A 17,551-nucleotide genomic window follows, 5' to 3' on the forward strand; every position below is an offset into this window, starting at 1 on the left:
CAAGGGCATCGTTGGGGTGGCCTGGGGTGGAGATGTACAGCTGGGTGTCATCAGCGTACTGATGGTACTTCACCCCAAAGCCACGGATGATCTCACCCAGCGGCTTCACATAAATGTTGAACAGAAAGGGTGAGAGGACTGACCCCTGAGGCACTCCACATATAAGAGGCCTCGAGATCGACCTCTGCCCCCCTGCCAACACAAACTGCAACCGGTCTGAGAGAAAGGAGGAGAACCACCATAACATGGTGCCCCCCATCCCCAACTCTTCCAACCGGTGCAGCATGATACCATGGTCGATGGTATCAAAAACTGCTGAGAGGTCTAACAGGGCCAGAACAGAGGAGCAACCCCTGTCCCGAACCCTCCAGAGATCATCTACCAACGCGACCAATGCCATTTCCGTGCTGTGCCTGGGCCTGAAACCCAACTGGAACGGATCTAGATAAGATGTTTCCTCCAGGTACTGCGGAAACTGTCGTGCGACCACACTCTCGACAACCTTCACCACAAAGCGAAGGTTGGAGACAAGACAATAGTTAGCTAATACTGCCGGATCCAGGGAAGGCTTCTTGAGGAGAGGCCTCACCACCACCTCTTTCAAGGCCGTGGAGAAGTAACCCTCACTCAATGAAGCGTTAATAATTCCCTGGAGCCAGCCTTGTGTAACCTCCCGGGAAGCCAGTACTAACCAGGAGGGACACGGATCCAGTAAACATGTGGCCATACTAAGTCTCCCCGGAATCCTGTCCATGTCATCAGGGGTCACAGAGTCAAACTCTTCCCAGATAATGTTCTCAAGACTATTCCTCGCCATCCTGCCCGAATCTACCCAGTCAGAGTCCAAATCCCCCCGGATCTGAGCGATTTTGTCATACAGATATTGTCCGAAATCCTCGGCCCTGCCTTTCAGGGGGTCCTCCCGCGCTCCCGGGTGGAGCAGGGAGCGGGTCACCCTAAACAGGGCAGCCGGATGATTCTCTGATGACACAATAAGAGCGGAAAAGTAATTAAACTTTGCCGCTTTTATTGCCACTAGGTAGGTCTTTTTTTAAAAAAAAATTGTTTTGATTTATATGCCGCCCTTCTCCGGAGACTCAGGGCGGCTTACAATGCGCTAAGCAATAGTCTTCATACTTTTGTATATTTATACAAAGTCAGCTTATTGCCCCCACAACTGGGTCCTCAATTTACCTACCTTAGAAAGGATGGAAGGCTGAGTCAACCTTGAGCCTTGGTGAGATTCGAACCTGCAGTAATTGCAGGCAGCTGGTTAATAACAGGGTGCATTAGACCACTGTACTATCAAGGCTCTTTGCGACCTTACCAGTGTTCGGTCAGATTCAGCGAGACTGGCCCTCCAATCGCTCTCCAGGCGTCTTTTCCGGCGCTTCATCTCCCTCAGCTCCTCGGTGAACCAAGGAGCCGTGAGGGATCGGCACCGGGTCAGAGGCCGCAAAGGCACGACTCGATCCAAGGCCCCACCAGCCGCCCGATCATAGGCAGCCACCAGGTCCTCGGCCAAGTCGTGTGCCAGATCTTCAGGAAATGGCCCAAGCTCCATCTGGAACCTCTCAGGATCCATCAGGCGCCTGGGGCGGACCCATCTAATTGGTTCCGCCTCCCTGCGGTGGGGTGTAGCAGTTCGAAGGTCCAGACGAAGGAGTGAGTGATCTGACCATGACAAGGGTTTTGTGTCTATATCCCCTATAATAAGACCACTCAACCACTGGCCAGAGACAAAAATCAAGTCCAGAGTGTGTCCCTCCTGTAAGTGGGGCCATGAACTAACTGGGTCAGGTCCATGGCCGTCATGGAAGCCATGAACTCCCGAGCCATCTCCAACGTTTCACCAATGGACGGCAAGTTGAAATCACCCATGACCATAAGCCTGGGTGTATCAACTGCCACCGTGGCTATCATGTCGAGTAGCTCGGGCTCTTTAACCACTTTGATTATACCTAGTCATTACTAGGGGAAGCTTGAGAATAAAAAGACAAGCCAGCCTTACAATAACAATCAGTTGCCCCCAGAGATAAGGAGAATTCAAGACCTCAGTGCCTTTCGCCGTGCCCTTAAAACCCACTTTTTCCAGCAAGCCGGGCTGGCTTAAGAAGAATTTTTAAATGTTTTAATTGGTTTGTGATTCTTAATTTTTTGGGGCCAAATTTATATATATTTTAATTGTTTTTAATATTTGTATTTCATGTTCTTAATTCTGGCTGTGCACCGCCCTGAGTCCTCAGGGAGAAGGGCGGTATATAAATTGGAAATTAAATTAAATTAAATTAAATTAAATTAAATTAAATTAAATTAAATTAAATTAAATTAAAAAATTAAATTAAATTAAATTAAATTAAATTAAATTTTAAATTAAATTAAATTAAATTAAATTAAATTAAATTAAATTAAATTAAATTAAATTAAATTAAATTAAATTAAATTAAATTAAATTATTAAATTAAATTAAATTAAATTAAATTAAATTAAATTAAATTAAATTAAATTAAATTAAACAACACAAGTCATATCCAGAAACAAATCTGAATCAGGTCTGGTTTGTTTGTTTTACAATTTTGGGGTGTGGAAGGTCCTGGTGTCTGCATTTTCCAGTATAGGTCCCCTCATTATGCATAGTTTTTCCTGCTGTAGAGAACCAGGCTGATACATTTGTAGAGAGAGCTACCATCCCCGTTTTTTGAAGAAGCAACAAACGGATTTTGTGAGTTACTTCATTCTGGATCATAGTTAGCAATCCTTTATGATCAGTATCATGAGGAAATTTTCACCAGAGGTTTTCACCAGAAAAACCTCAGATGAGCAAGGCAGCCTTTGGAAACCCAACCAGGATGAAAATCCAACTGAAACCTTTCTTGTGCCACTGTAACTTAAAACCCTCAGTGTCAATGGAGGGAACTGGAGATATAAACCTTTTCTTTTTGTAATGTTTTTGCAAGTGTCTCCCCCTTAATATACATTTCCCCCCCATCACTTATTCTATCATAACATTCATCTAATGCACTGCATGGAAATGCACTGCCACAGAAGCTATTACAAATCTATATATTTATTATTCTATGTCAATAAAAACACAGGAAGACACATATGATGACAATATTACCTGCAGTGTTGGAAGTGTGTGCCTGAGTAAGGAACAATTAATTTAAACATGTTCTAACTGGATATCGAAGAGAGTATTATTGGGAAAGGCACCAAGATAACTACCATTAACACAAACAGAATTATTAATGAAATCCCAATATTTACTGCACCAGCTTGATTCCTCCCATACCATGCATAGAAAGCAAAAGTAGGAGGATATCCCATGGAATGGACTCACATGGTGATTGCATTCACCATGTGAGTCCATTTTAAAACATTTGAGTCCATTTTAAAACATTTCAAATTTCAAAGCCCTTCAATTTAGGCATCAGCAAAAGAAGATTATATATGAGGGAGGATTAACTACTGTAGCAGGTTTGCTAATTAAAACACACATGGGAAATAATTATTCAACCAAGATTATAGATAATTTGTTATTTTGTGGCTTGTGAAACAAGAAGAACTAGTTTGTCTAAGCAGCCAAGCATTAATAGAAAAATGCAGGTCACTCAAAGGATATCTCCCAAGGCCCTATTTCAATCATCTCCTGCCATTTCTCCTGGCAAGAGGAGCCTGTGGGTTTTCATTGGTGGTCTGCAATTCAAAATCCATTGAAACATCTTTTTTTCTTTTTAAATGCCTTTTTGGATATTTTCAAAGATGGTTAGAAAATATCCTCAAAATTCCAATCCTGCAGGAAAAAATAAATACATGTTTAGTGTGAAGATCACTTAGAAACAAATGTCTTTTCACTTCCTGTAAGTGTCATGAAAATGTGATGCCTTGTGGGCTTTCATTAGCAAACCAGGTTTTGCAATTGGAGTCACTGATGGATGCTGGATCCACACGGAAGTAAATTCTATGGAACATAGAAGAGATGGTGAGATTTTTCCATATAAACTGCTATCTTTATGTTTGGTTTATGAATAAACTAGCTGAGAGTTAGGATTATACCAAGGTCACATTTGCTCAAACAGCCTTTCAGGGCCTTAAATTCATCTGCAGTGTTGTTGTTTTATCACAGGGACCAAAACTGGTCCAAATGGAGTCTTACCAAAGCAGTATAAAGTGGTATTATGACTTCCTGTGACCTTGATACTATCCCTCTTTATCCCTCTGTTGATGCAGCCTTGGATTACATTAGATTTCTTTAGCACCCACACCATATTGGCAGCTCATATTTAAATGGTTGTCCACTAGGGGACTCCTAGATCCCTCTCACAGTTAGAGCTATTGAGTTTAATCACTTTTTTTGGAATATTTGTTTAATTTTTTTTTTTTTTACAGTTTAATGACATAAGTCCCTTTTGACCAGAAAATTCACCCAAATTTAGTAGGTGAATTTCTGCATCATTAAGAGATAATGTAAATTTGATTTTAATTTTTTAAAAATCCATCCACCAGATGGATTTGTGACTGGTTGACAAACTGCACTCAACGTGTAGTCCTTAATGGAACTACGTCTACATGGAGGGAAGTAAGCAGTGAGGTACCCCCAAGGTTCTGTTTTAGGCCCAATTTCTTCATAAATGATCTAGTTGAAGGAATAGAAGGGGAAGTCATCAAATTTGCAGATGACACCAAACTAGCATGAATAGCAAAGAACCCAGAAGATAGGCTCAAGATCTGGATGGATCTTGACAGACTTGGACACTGGACCAGGGGTGAAATGCTCCCAGTTCGGACTGGATTGCCCGATCCGGTAGCGATGGAGGTGGGTGGTTCGGAGAATCGCGCGGCTCAGCTGGGATCATCAGAGGCTTTTAAAAGCATTTTTTCTACAATCTCTTCGGCTGAAGAGGTTATAGAAAAAATGTTTTTAAAAGGAAAAAAAGCCTCTGTCGATCAAGCAAGTCAGCTGGGATCGTCAGAGACTTTAAAAAAAAAAAGCTTCTGCCGATCAGCTGAAGAGGTTGTAGAAAAAATGGTTTTAAAAGTAAAAAAAAAAAAGTTGGCCACATCCACTCAGTCATATTACACTCCCCCCCCCACACACACACACCAAGCCACACCCACAGAACCAGTAGTAACAAATTTTACATTTCACCACTGCACTGGACCCTATTTAACAAAATAAAATTCAATGTAGAGAAAAATAAGGTTTTATACTTAGGTGAGGAAAACCAAATGCGCAGGTACAGATTAGGTGAAACTTGGCTCAATAGCAGTATCAGCAAGAGGGATCTTGGAGTCATAGTGGACTTTTGTATGAGAACCGCAACAAAAATGATTAGAGGGAAGGAGCAGAGATGGGATTCAGCCAGTTCTGTCCGGTTCGGGCAAACCGGTAGTGGTGACTGCAGGAGGCTCTGCCCATCCACCCGGATGTAATGTGCAAGCACTGCACATGCACAGAACATGTGCAGATGAGGTGCGTGCACTTGCATTTGCGAACCAGTAGGGAAGGTAAATGAATCCCACCTCTGGGCAAGAGGCTAAAACATGAAAAACTGTTTCAGAAAATGGGCATGTCTAATCTAATAAAAAGAAGGACTAGAGGTGACATGATATCATTTTTCCAGTATTTGAGGGACTGTCCCAAAGAAGGGGTGGGCATGAGAAGGCAAGACAAAAATCAATGGATGGAAAGTAATCAAGAAGAGAAACAACCTAGTACTAAGCAAAAATTTCCTGACAGTGAGAACAATTAATCAGTGGAATGACTTGCTTTAGAAATTGTGCGTGCTCCAACACTGGAGGCTTTTAAACAGAAACTGGACAACCATTTGTTCGAAAGTTTCCTGCTTGGGGGTTGGACTAAAAGACCTCCAAGGTCCCTTCCAATTCTATTCTTCTATTATTCTTCATCTGTTTATTCTATTCTATTCTATTCTATTCTATTCTATTCTATTCTATTCTATTCTATTCTATTCTATTCTATTCTATTCTATTCTATTCTATTCTATTCTACTCTATTCTACCCTACCCTACTCTACTCTATTGAATGGATTGCCACATAGTCCAAAATATTTATTTTTGAAAATTAATAACATATTAAGGGGCCAGAAGGATTTGGAATTATAGTTTTGAATAATTTAGAATAGTTCTGAATATTTTAGAGCCCGCAGTCCACAGTCCATTAAGAACCGGGTTGTGCAAACAAGTGAAGCTTCATCTATGCATGTGCAGGATCTAGTTAGTGTGTAAAACCCAATCTGAGGAAAAATTGTTTTCCAAAGTCCCTAAGTGCCCAAAAGTTGAGGCCCACCAATTTAGAAGATATTTGCTCCTAAAGAAATTGAGATTGCTTTCATTTTTGTTTTGAAGGCTAGCTATCAAAGAGAGAGGAAAAAGAAAATTGAGGAGAAATACTTAGCACAAACTTTGAAAAACTTGTCAGCCAAGTTTTGGGACAGAGTGGATGAAATGCTTGATAAAATTGACAGAGCATGCTTTATTAAAGCTATGAAACAAGAATGAGCTGCAAAGGATTTTAAAATTATATTTCACAACTAGCTGTACCCGGCCATGCGTTGCTGTGGCCCAGTCTGGTGCTTCCACTGGGCTAAAAGAGCGAGGCTGAAGTTCCAAACTCTCCACGAACATTTGGTGGGTGTGGCCAACTCGACGTCACTCACTTTCATCAGTCATATGACAGCCCCCGAGCCACGCCTACGCAGCTGGTGATTAGGACAGAGAATCGGTTGCTAAAAAACAATGGGAATCACAAAATCCTCCCTCTCTGTCTCCCCCTCTCTCTTTGTATTTCTCTGTCTCTCTCTCTCTCCCCCTTCTGTATCTCTCTATGTCTCTCTCTCTCCCCCCTCTGTATCTCTCTATGTCTCTCTCTCCCCCCCTCTGTATCTCTGTATTTCTCTATGTATCTCTCTCCCTCTCTCTCTGTTTATCTCTGTCTCTGGCCTGGCCTCTTCTGCATCCCCCACCATCATCCTTACCTTTTCAGGCCAGGCCTTCGCAGCTCTCCACACCACAGCATGTTATGTTAACAATATATTTATTTCTACTCTCCTACCTATCTTAAGCTAGAGCCCATTACTTTAATTTACAACTGTTATGTATGTATCTATTTTGTGCGGGAAATTCAAATGTACAGTGAATTCTGATTGGTTCATGGTTGCCTCTGAAAAGTATATAAAGAGGACTGTTGCCTGTGTTTCTTCGCTGAAGTCTCACCCTGAATTAAAGAGCCGTTGTCACTAGCTTGCTTGTGCCTCTCGTTATTCCCGTGCTACAACATTGGCGACGAAGGTGGGATTGAGGCCACAAGAAGCAAACTAAAAGAGCTTGGACTTCCAGCCAGGGTGACGAATGGACTACGGAGACATATTGCGATGTCTGCCTACGTCCTGCCCAAACCTTTCGATCCGACCCAAGAGAAGTGGGGATCATATCTGACCAGGTTCGAGTGCTCCCTGGAAGCAAGCGAAATGCAAGGGCTCTCAGTGAACCAAAAAAGAGCCCTGTTCTTAAGCCACTGTGGGCCAGACGTTTCTGAGATGGCCGAGTCCCTCTGCGAGCCAACCCCAGTCCAGACGGTCCCCTGGGATGTCCTTCAAGCGAACCTGAGAGCCCACTATGCTCCAGTTCCTTCAAAATTTGTACAGCGCTACAAGCTCCGGCAACGTGTACAAAGGGAAGGAGAACCGGTCAGCGCATATGTGGCCGCACTTTGAAAAGCTGCAACACATTGCGACTACAGAGACCTAGACGACGCGCTACTCGAGCAATTGATTTGTGGCATTAGAGACACTCGATTACAAAGGCGTCTTCTGGCCAAGCCAGATCTAACATTAGCCAGTGCGCTTGACGAAGTCAGAGCACACGAAGCGTCTACAAAAGCTTCTGAAGCACTACAGCGGCCACTGCCAAGCAAAGACAGCCCGAAAACAGCCCCCGTCCACAGAGAGGAGGCGCGAACCAGCACGGAGGAAGAGTCGGATGAGGACGTCTTCCACACGGAGAAGAAAAAGAGCGAGCAGAGCCGCTGCCACGAGAACTGTCCCAGCTGTGGTGGGGATCACGAGAGACAATCGTGTAAATACAGAGACGCCATTTGCAGGCGTTGCGATAGGAAATGCCACCTAGCACAAGTTTGCAGAGCTCAATTTCCGCATAGTCGCAAGCCACGTGACTACCGCGACCAACCAGAACCGGCTCGTTCAAAACAGCCAATCAAAGATGACAGCGCGAGAAAACAGCGCGAATCTCAAAAGCGGGAAACCTACAGCACGAGAATTGGCCAAGCCAGCACAACCGAAGATGAGAAAGTCTACACGAAAGTAGAAATCGAAGGCAGACCATGCAAAATGGAAATCGACACCGGGTCTACACTGTCAATCATGTCCTGGACAACAGTCAAAGCGCTCCTGCCTAAGTTCCAGAAAGTCCAGCTGTCCCGACAGAAAGTTCACCTCCTCGACTACCAGGGAAACCGAGTTCCCGTAGAAGGCGTGGGCACGTTCCGGGTCACCTCTACGGCGAGTTCCAGAAAGAGCTGCCCCTGACCATCATAAGCAAGCCGCTACCAAGTCTTCTGGGCATGGCGTGGTTCCGAGCCCTCGGCATGGGCTTCACGGGCATCCACAGCATCGGTGGCCCATCTCTCAAAGAAACCATTCTTCACGAATTTCGGGACGTTTTTGAGGAGATGCTAGGCAAGTACGTGGGGACCCCATCTCTTTTAATTTAGACCCCAACGTAGCGCCAATCAGGCTTAAGGCAAGACGGGTTCCATTTGCTTTAAAGCCCAAAATTGATGCAGAGCTCGACAAGCTCATTAAACAAGGGGTGTTAGTTCCCATAGATCACGCTAAGTGGGAAACCCCAATAGTCACGCCAGTTAAATTGGATGGATCAATTAGAATTTGCGCTGACTATAAGTGTTCGATCAATAAGGCATTGCAGCAGAGCGCCTATCCCGTTCCGATCGTCCACCATCTACTACACTCCCTGGGGCCTGGCAAGCTATTCGCAAAATTAGACCTTGCGCAGGCATACCAGCAGCTGCCAGTAGATGACGCTACGGCAGAATCACAGCCCATAGTAACTCACAGAGGTGCCTTTAAATGCACTAGACTACAGTTTGGGGTTAGCAAAGCCCCGGGGCTCTTCCAGAGTACCATGGAGCGCCTTCTACAAGGCCTCCCAGGAGTCGTCCCATATTTCGATGACGTCTTAATTAGTGGCCAAGATGAGACACAGCTAGGAAATAGGGTTAGAAAAGTTCTAACCAGATTCAGAGAAGCGGGGCTCAAACTCAAACGAGCAAAATGCAAAATAGCGGTTCCATCAGTGGAATTCTTAGGCTACCGAATCGACAGCACAGGCATTCACCCCACAGAAAGCAAAGTCAGGGCCATCCAGAATGCGTCCACCCCTAAATCGAAGGCCGAACTGCAGGCCTTCTTGGGGCTTCTTAATTTTTACACCATGTTTTTAAAACACAAAGCCACCATTGCAGAGCCACTGCACAGGCTCCTTGGAAAAAACGTTCCCTGGGTTTGGGGCAAACGAGAAGCGGCTGCATTCAATGCAGTAAAGAAACTTTTGTCTGAGGACAGTTTCCTAATTCAATACAATTCAGAACTACCTCTAGTATTGGTGTGTGACGCTTCCACCTTTGGCGTAGGTGCAGTTTTAAGCCATAGACTGCCGAACGGGTTAGAGGCGCCCATCGCCTATTACTCTCGCACCTTATCGAGTGCTGAAAGGAACTACAGCCAGTTGGACAGGGAGGCGTTAGTGGCTGTAGCTGGGGTCAAAAAATTTCACGAGTACTTGTTTGGCTGAACTTTTGAACTCATTACGGACCACCAGCCTCTTTTGGGACTTTTGGCTGGAGATAAACCGACCCTGGCTGCTCTTTCTCCCCAGATGACCAGATGGTCCATTTTCTTAGCTGTCTATTCCTACAGACTGCTCCACCGGCCGGGCAGAACTCTGGGACATGCTGACACCTCAGCTGATGCCCCTTGCCCAAACTGTTAGAAAACCCAACTCCGGAAGCCCCAGTTTTACTCATTGAGGTTGTGTCCCCGGGCCCCATTTCTTCAAACGAGGTGGCAAAGGCTTCTGCCAGGGACTCTGTTTTGTGCACTGTGATGGGCTGGGTAATGCGGGGTTGGCCTACCAAGGTGGACAGTGGGGATTTTCAATTGTACTTTAACAAGAAAAATGAACTATCTATGTTGGGGGGTTGCTTATTGTGGGGAGACAGGGTGGTCATTTCTTCACGGTTGAGGCACAGGGTTTTAACTATGCTGCATGAGGGACACCCTGGTATTGTTCGCATGAAAGGCCTAGCTCATAGTTATGTTTGGTGGCCACATCTCGACCAAGACGTCACTGAGTGGGTGGGGAAGTGCAGTCCCTGCCAGGAATCCCCCCCTGATCCTCCTATAGCTTCTGTTCGGGAATGGGAAAAACCAAAGGGACCGTGGGGGAGGATTCACATCAATTTCGCTGGCCCGTTCCACGGTCAGAACTTTCTAATCATTGTAGATGCATATACTAAGTGGCTCGAGATTGCCTTAATGCCATCTACCACCTCTGAGGCCGTAAGCAAAGTACTCAGAAAACTGTTTGTAACACATGGGTTGCCGGACACCCTGGTATCTGACAATGGGCCCCAATTCACGGCGACTCAATTTGAGGGCTACCTGGCCGAGATAGGCATAAGACATGCATTATCTGCTCCTTTTCATCTGGCTTCGAATGGCCTTGTAGAGAGATTTGTGAGAACGGCCAAGGAAGCTCTTTCCCGGCTCGATGCAGGGGACCGGCAGGCTAGGATAGATGAGTTCTTAGCTGTACAGCACGCCACCCCGTGCCCCACCTCGGGCCACAGCCCAGCCGAGCTTTTAATGGGCCGAAAGCTAAGGTGTATTCTCGATCGATTGCATCCCAATTACTCCCCCGATGGCTTCAAGGGGGAAGGGGGAGGACTAAGGCAATTCGAAGTGGGAACACCAGTATTTGCTAGAAACTACACCAATGGGCCATTATGGGTAGAGGGAAACCACCGTTTACCGGTCCAAAATCATACACAGTTGATATAGGGCATGGTAAAATTTGGAGGAGACATATAGATCAATTGCGTAAATGGTTACAACACGAAAATTCAATTACTGTGAGTCCTAACTACCAAAGTTTTCCTGACACAGCTACCTCAAGCCCGAGTAAGCCAGAATACTTATCTGGCAACCCAGGGGTCCAGCGCCACCCCAGCGAGTCGACACTCCCAGCCGGGGATAGCCACACCTCCGGAGAAATCCAGGAGGTTCCATTGGCGGAGCCGGGAGAGACGGGAGGCCCCTCTGACTGGCTCGATGCCTCGCCAACAACTGAACTGCGCAGATCAACCAGAACTAAGACACGCCCTGGTCACCTGCATGATTTTGTATGTAAATATGTAAATAGATAGGATAAGTGCCTTCTGGGAGGGGTGTTATGTATGTATCTATTTTGTGCGGGAAATTCAAATGTACAGTGAATTCTGATTGGTTCATGGTTGCCTCTGAAAAGTATATAAAGAGGACTGTTGCCTGTGTTTCTTCGCTGAAGTCTCACCCTGAATTAAAGAGCTTTTGTCACTAGCTTGCTTGTGCCTCTCGTTATTCCCGCGCTACAACAACAACTATTTATATTTTATAGAATTATGAATTTCTATATCTAAGTTTCTATTGCTATGTTTGTAGCACTATATTTTTCTTATCTGGTTTTGAGCTCTTTAAATCTTTCCAATCGAATCCAATCAATCTTTAATACAGGTAGTCCTTAATTTACAACCACAATTTTGAAACCAAAATCTACATTGCTAAGTGAGAAATTTCTTAAGTGAGTTTTGCCCCATTTTACCACTTTTTTTGTTGCCACATTTGTTAAGTGAATCACAGCAGTTTTTAAATTAGTAACCCTGTTGTTAAGTGAATCTGGTTTCTCCATTGACTTTGCTTGTCAGAAGGTTGCAAAAAGTGATCACATGACCCAGGAACAGTGCAACCGTCATAAATGTAAGTCAGTTGTCAAGCAGTTATAAGCATGAAAAATGGTAATAAGTCACTTTTTTAAGTACTATTGTAACTTCAAATGGTCAGTAAGTGAATTGTTGCAAGTCGAGGACTACCTGAGTCTTCTGTATCTGGACTGCTGATATTTTTTTGTTGATATATTTTGGAATTATATCTGGTGAAAAAGTTGTTATTTAATTTTCAAAATTCATGTGGTAAAATGTTCATTTTTTTTCACGGCATTGCCAAGATTTGTTACTAAGTGATTTATCTATCCTGGAAATTATTGATGGAGTGACATTTCATAACCAGTCTGCTTTTCCCCAAAATTCCCTTCATCTGTGCTTCCTATAAGTATTCAGGTATATATGTGCAAATGCCTATTTTTAGACATTTCATTCAGTAAAAACACAACTGCAGCTGTGGTGTAGTATGTTTCCTCAGAGAACAGAGCAACAATTTTTATAGCATTTTTAAACATGTAAATGTATGTGCTACCTGAGTCTTCTGTATCTGATTGCTGTATCTGAGTGACTGCTGATATTTTTTTGTTGATATATTTTGGAATTATACCTAGTGAAAAATTTGTGATTTAATTTTCAAAATTCATGTGGTAAAATGTTGGTGTGTTGGTTTTACGTCCAGCAGGTGGCGCTGTTTTTCAATGTTTTTCAATGTTTGTCAGTCTTTCAATGTTTTCCAATGTTTTTCATGTTTTTACCTGTCACAGGTGTGACATGTATATAATATAGGTATATAAAAACACGCCCATAGTCGAATGCAACGTTGTGTCAAAATTTGAAAGCAATCGGTGAAGAACTTTCGGAGATGTGCGGTTATGTACAAACAGACATTTACATTTTTATTTATATAGATAAATATTTCTTTAGGTCTTGTTTTTGCTCATGGTGAGAACTGGAAAGTGATGCGACGGTTTACATTATCCACTTTACGGGAGCACGGAATGGGCAAGAGGATAATTGAAGACAAAATCACAGAAGAGTGCAGTGTCTTAACAAAGACAATGGAAATTTATGCAGGTGGGCTGGGATTTCCTCCTAATCTCTACTGGAGCATCTTCCTGGACAAATGTAGAATGGGAAATAATTTCCTCAGATTATATCAAATAAAGAGTGTTTTTTGGGGAGGATACTTTCTTTCCAACAATTCCTAATTCATTGTTTTCTCCTTTAAAATTGTCTAATTTTTGCTAAGTATATTTACAGAAATATGACTTATGGATGGCAAAATGGTTCCAGAGGACCTGAATTCAGTATAATGAAACAGTCTCTGATAAATAACACTTCTAAACTTACTCTTCTGTACAGACTCCTCTAGAGAGACTATTTACAGCGGGTTGCAAGTCTTTCCTCCGAGCAGGAAAATGTCTTGTAAATTGGAGTTAATTCTCTCCACTTTGGGTGAAGGATAATCAAATGGCAGTTTCTTAAAGAACAGAAAGATATAATCTAAAGTTATTAAGAGATGGCCTTCTATGATAAATATTCCCTTTATGTAAGCCGATTTTGAGTATAAATGCAGGAAAAAGCAGATTTAATCCTGGTTTGATTCACAATTCTTTTTTATCTATTGTTTTGCCAAGGAAAACCCTTTGACGTCACAACAATTCTGACTGCTGCTGTTTCCAACATCATAGTTTCTATTCTATTTGGGGAACGCTATGAATATGAAGATACCAAATTTATAAAACTAGTGAAGATAAACAGTGAAAATATTCGGCTTTCAGGAAGTCCTGCTATATTGGTAATCTAAGTTTTTTTATTTGAAAAAAAAAGTCACGAAAAACAGACAGCACAATGACTTAGATGAGGGAATAGAAAGGGAACTAATCAAATTTGCAGATGACACTAAGCTGGCAGGAATAGCCAACAGCCATGAAGACAAGTTAAGGATCCAAAAAGATCTTGATAGACTTGAACAATGGGCCGTATCCAACAACATGAAATTTAATGCGGAGAAAAGCAAGGTTTTACATTTAGACAGGAAAAACCAAAGGTATAAGTACAGATTAGACAAAACCTGGCTCAAAAACAGTAACTATGAGAGGGACCTTGGAGTCCTAGTGGATGATCACTTAAATATGAGCCAGCAGTATATGCCAGCAGCCAAAAAAGTGAATACAATTCTTAGTTGCATAAACAGAGGGATAGAATCAAAATCATGTGAAGTATTAGTACCACTTTATAAAACCTTAGTAAGACCATACCTGAAATACTGCATTTAGTTTTGGACACATTATGAAAAAAATGTTGAGACTTTGGGAAATGTGCAAAGAGCAACTAAGATGATTAAGGGCCTGGAGACAAAAACATATGAAGAACGGTTGCAAGAATTGGGTATGGCTAGTTTAGAGAAAAAAATGTAATGGGGGTGACATGATAGCAGTATTCCAGTATTTGAGCAGCTGCCACAAAGAGAAGGAGGTCAACTTATTTTCCAAAGCACCAGAAGGCAAGACAAGAAACAATGGGTGGAAACTAATCAAGGAGAAAAGCAATCTGGAATTAAGAGGAAACTTTCTAACAGTGGAATAGCTTGCCTTCAGAAGTTGTAGGTGTTTCATCACTGGAGGTTTTTAAGATGATAGCCTTAAGATGAAATGATATAAGGTCTCTTGCTTGAGCAGGGAGTTGGACTAGAAGACCTCCAAAATCTCTTCTAGCTCTATTCTGATTGATTGATCCTCAAGCTTTATTGAGAAGCAAAGCATGTTGCTTCTCCTGGGCACCTGTAGCAAGATGAATCCAAAAACAACATGAAGATGATGATATCGGGATTCAAATCCTACCCTTATGTAGTTGCATGCAAGTATGGAAACTGCTTTTTAACATGAGCTCATGATGTATGCCTCATCATTTCCTCTTCCTTCCTTGCAAAGACTTGTGAAAAGTAAGAGCCTTCACTGCAAATATCTTTCCTTTTCTTTATACAGTACTTTATGCATGTACTAGACTGCTCCCTTGACTAAGACTTGCGTTGAATTTCTTGCAGTGTTGGTTCACATCCCTTGTTTGGAAATCAACACAATGTGACCACAGGAACTCATTCAATAGTATAGTAGAAAATAAGCACTCCCTCTTTCAAAACCTGTGTGGAGGTTTAGTCCATAGAATTTGGGGCTTAGTGAATTAGCAATATTGACTATCCAAAGCTCATTCAGTCATGTGATCTTGCTTATTATCATGGGGTTTTGTTTTGTAGACTTGGGGAACATATACATCTTTGAGATGTCCACCTGAGAACTTCCATAATATGAGTTTTCCTTTATCATTCTTTCAGCTATACAATTTGTTTCCCAAGTTGGGGTTCCTTTTGACTACTCCTAAATTAATGATAAAGAATCAAATGGAGCTCCATGATTTCACACAGACCATCTTGAAAGAATATTCCCAAGATCTTGATGAAAATGACCAGAGGAATTTGATCAAATCATTTCTCCTTCGGCAAAGAGAAGTAATAAATTATTTTATATGTGTGTGTCGAAACATATCTTAAAAATTTACCTCCATAGAAACTACCTGCAGATTGGTTAAGGTCCTTGTTTCAGAAATACAAAAGGAAACACAAATTTTAATCTGCCCCCCATTAAAATCCTATAAATATTTACCCTTTTTTGGAGGAATGGCTTGTGTCAATGGTTTCCAGGGGTGGGCTTCAAAAAATTTAGCAAGGACTTCTCTGCCTGGCTGCTGGGTGAGTGTGGCCAGCCTCCTGCATCACAGTGGGGCGGGATTTTTGCTCTCCCAGGCTCCAGAGGCTTTCCTTGAGCCTCTGGGAGGGTGAAATCAGCCTCCCCAGGCTCCGTAAGCCCTCTGGAGGCAGAAAGGGCCCAAACTGCACAGAATTGCAAAGAATAGGCTCGTTTCTGGCCTTCCCGAACTTCTGGTAGGCCCATTTTTCACCCTCCCCGAGCCTCCGTGTGCACCCTGCACTTACCTCATCCAAAACAGGCAGTGTACCCCTAGGGGGGGTTGGGCAGGGCCATCCAGGAGTGGGATTTGGGGGTTGTCCCGAACTGCACAGAATTTTAGCTAGAAGTTCTCTCAAACCCCTGCAAACCCCCAGCAGCCCACCCTTGATAGTTTCTCTGTATGTATAATTGTTTCATATTAGAGTTTTCCCTTCTAGGGGGCAACTTCAGTTGTTGTGGCAACTGAAACCATGGGGAAAGATATTAACTATATATGAAGACTTCATAGACTTTAGGAATATTGGTTATGTGAGTAGGTTGTGTTTCCTTACTTGAATTTTCTTTATATACTTCAGGAGAATATGAATATAAAAAACGATGGATATTTCCGTAATGAAAACCTTATAGGTCTTGTACATGATTTATTTGGTGCTGGTACAGAAACAATAGCAAACACACTGTCCTGGTCCATACTCCTAATGATGAAATATCCAGAAATTCAGAGTAAGTACTTTCATTTCATTGACTTCCAATAAAAATATAAAATTGATAAATAATTGTTTGCATTTGGAATGTTACTTGACCAGCTCAGTGAATGGACCTCTCTCTGTTCTGTGTGCAGAAACGCACAAGGGAGGCCTCTGAAAGAGTTCCGTGCTACAAATAGGCCCCATAAAGTGGGAGAGGTTTTGGTAGCTGGTTGATGTTGTTTAGGAACGAGGTTGTTGGAGAAGAGCTGAGTCATCATCTCTACCTACTTAGGAGACTCTCTTAGCTGTGTAAGTTTTAGGACTGGATCTACCAGGTGTCTTTTCCTCATGAGAAAGAGTTGGCAAAACAGCTCAGTTCAAATTGGATCTGAGCAAGAAGAAGGCTCTGCCTGAGATAAGAAGACTATGCTTACTGGTTCAGAAGGGAACAACTGTTTTAACATCTCTACCCCAGTGAAGGAAGCCAACGAAGCGTTTGGAGAGAAGGGAGGGGAAGGCAAACGAAGGAAGCAATCGAAGCAACAACAACAACCAAGAGGAAATAACTTGGACTGCGCTGTGTGGGGACGACTAAGTTACAGAGAGGAATTTGCAGTTTGGCTCCCAGAGTTTGCCTGCCCTTATTCCCCTGGGTCCTAGAGCCCTTCTTATCACCCAAGGTTGTTCATCACCTCGGCTTCACAAGGGTGGGCTGGCTGGCTGGCTGGCTGGCTGGGGAGCAGCTCAGGGAAGAAAGAAGCTAACGTCTGGAGCAACCGTAAGCTTGGATGACCCTTAATCTATGGACAAGCTGAGTTGTGGTTTACTTGAGGAATGAGTCAGCAACTTCAGGATCTGAAATATCACTAAGCAAGCTGAAAGTAGATGCAGAAGAACCTACTAAGTTAATTAGCATTCTTGCAATGGTGAGTCCTTTTTGGGGAAATTTTCAGCCAAATTGACTTTAATTGACTTTAATCCCCACTTTCCACATCGCTGGCAAAACAGACATCCTGGGCCAGAGACCTTCTTTGGAGAGAACCAGGTTTATTCCACATGCAATGTTTTTAAATAAAGCC

At 42.9% G+C, this 17,551-nt stretch overlaps 1 protein-coding gene across 1 annotated transcript in view; it reads left to right on the forward strand.

Moving 5' to 3' along the window:
* Positions 1 to 17,551, forward strand: part of LOC139309037 (cytochrome P450 2K6-like) — a 54,673-nt gene that overhangs the window by 9,814 nt on the left and 27,308 nt on the right. The window contains exons 3-6 of the mRNA XM_070933101.1: positions 12,962 to 13,111; positions 13,675 to 13,835; positions 15,372 to 15,545; positions 16,359 to 16,506. Coding sequence (XP_070789202.1) covers positions 12,962 to 13,111; positions 13,675 to 13,835; positions 15,372 to 15,545; positions 16,359 to 16,506 — 633 coding nt within the window. The remainder of the gene's footprint in view (positions 1 to 12,961; positions 13,112 to 13,674; positions 13,836 to 15,371; positions 15,546 to 16,358; positions 16,507 to 17,551) is intronic.

This window comes from Pituophis catenifer, unplaced genomic scaffold, assembly GCF_029215685.1.
Source record: "Pituophis catenifer annectens isolate HBS135680 unplaced genomic scaffold, rPitCat1.0.hap2 SCAF_1, whole genome shotgun sequence".
Lineage (NCBI taxonomy): Eukaryota > Metazoa > Chordata > Lepidosauria > Squamata > Colubridae > Pituophis > Pituophis catenifer.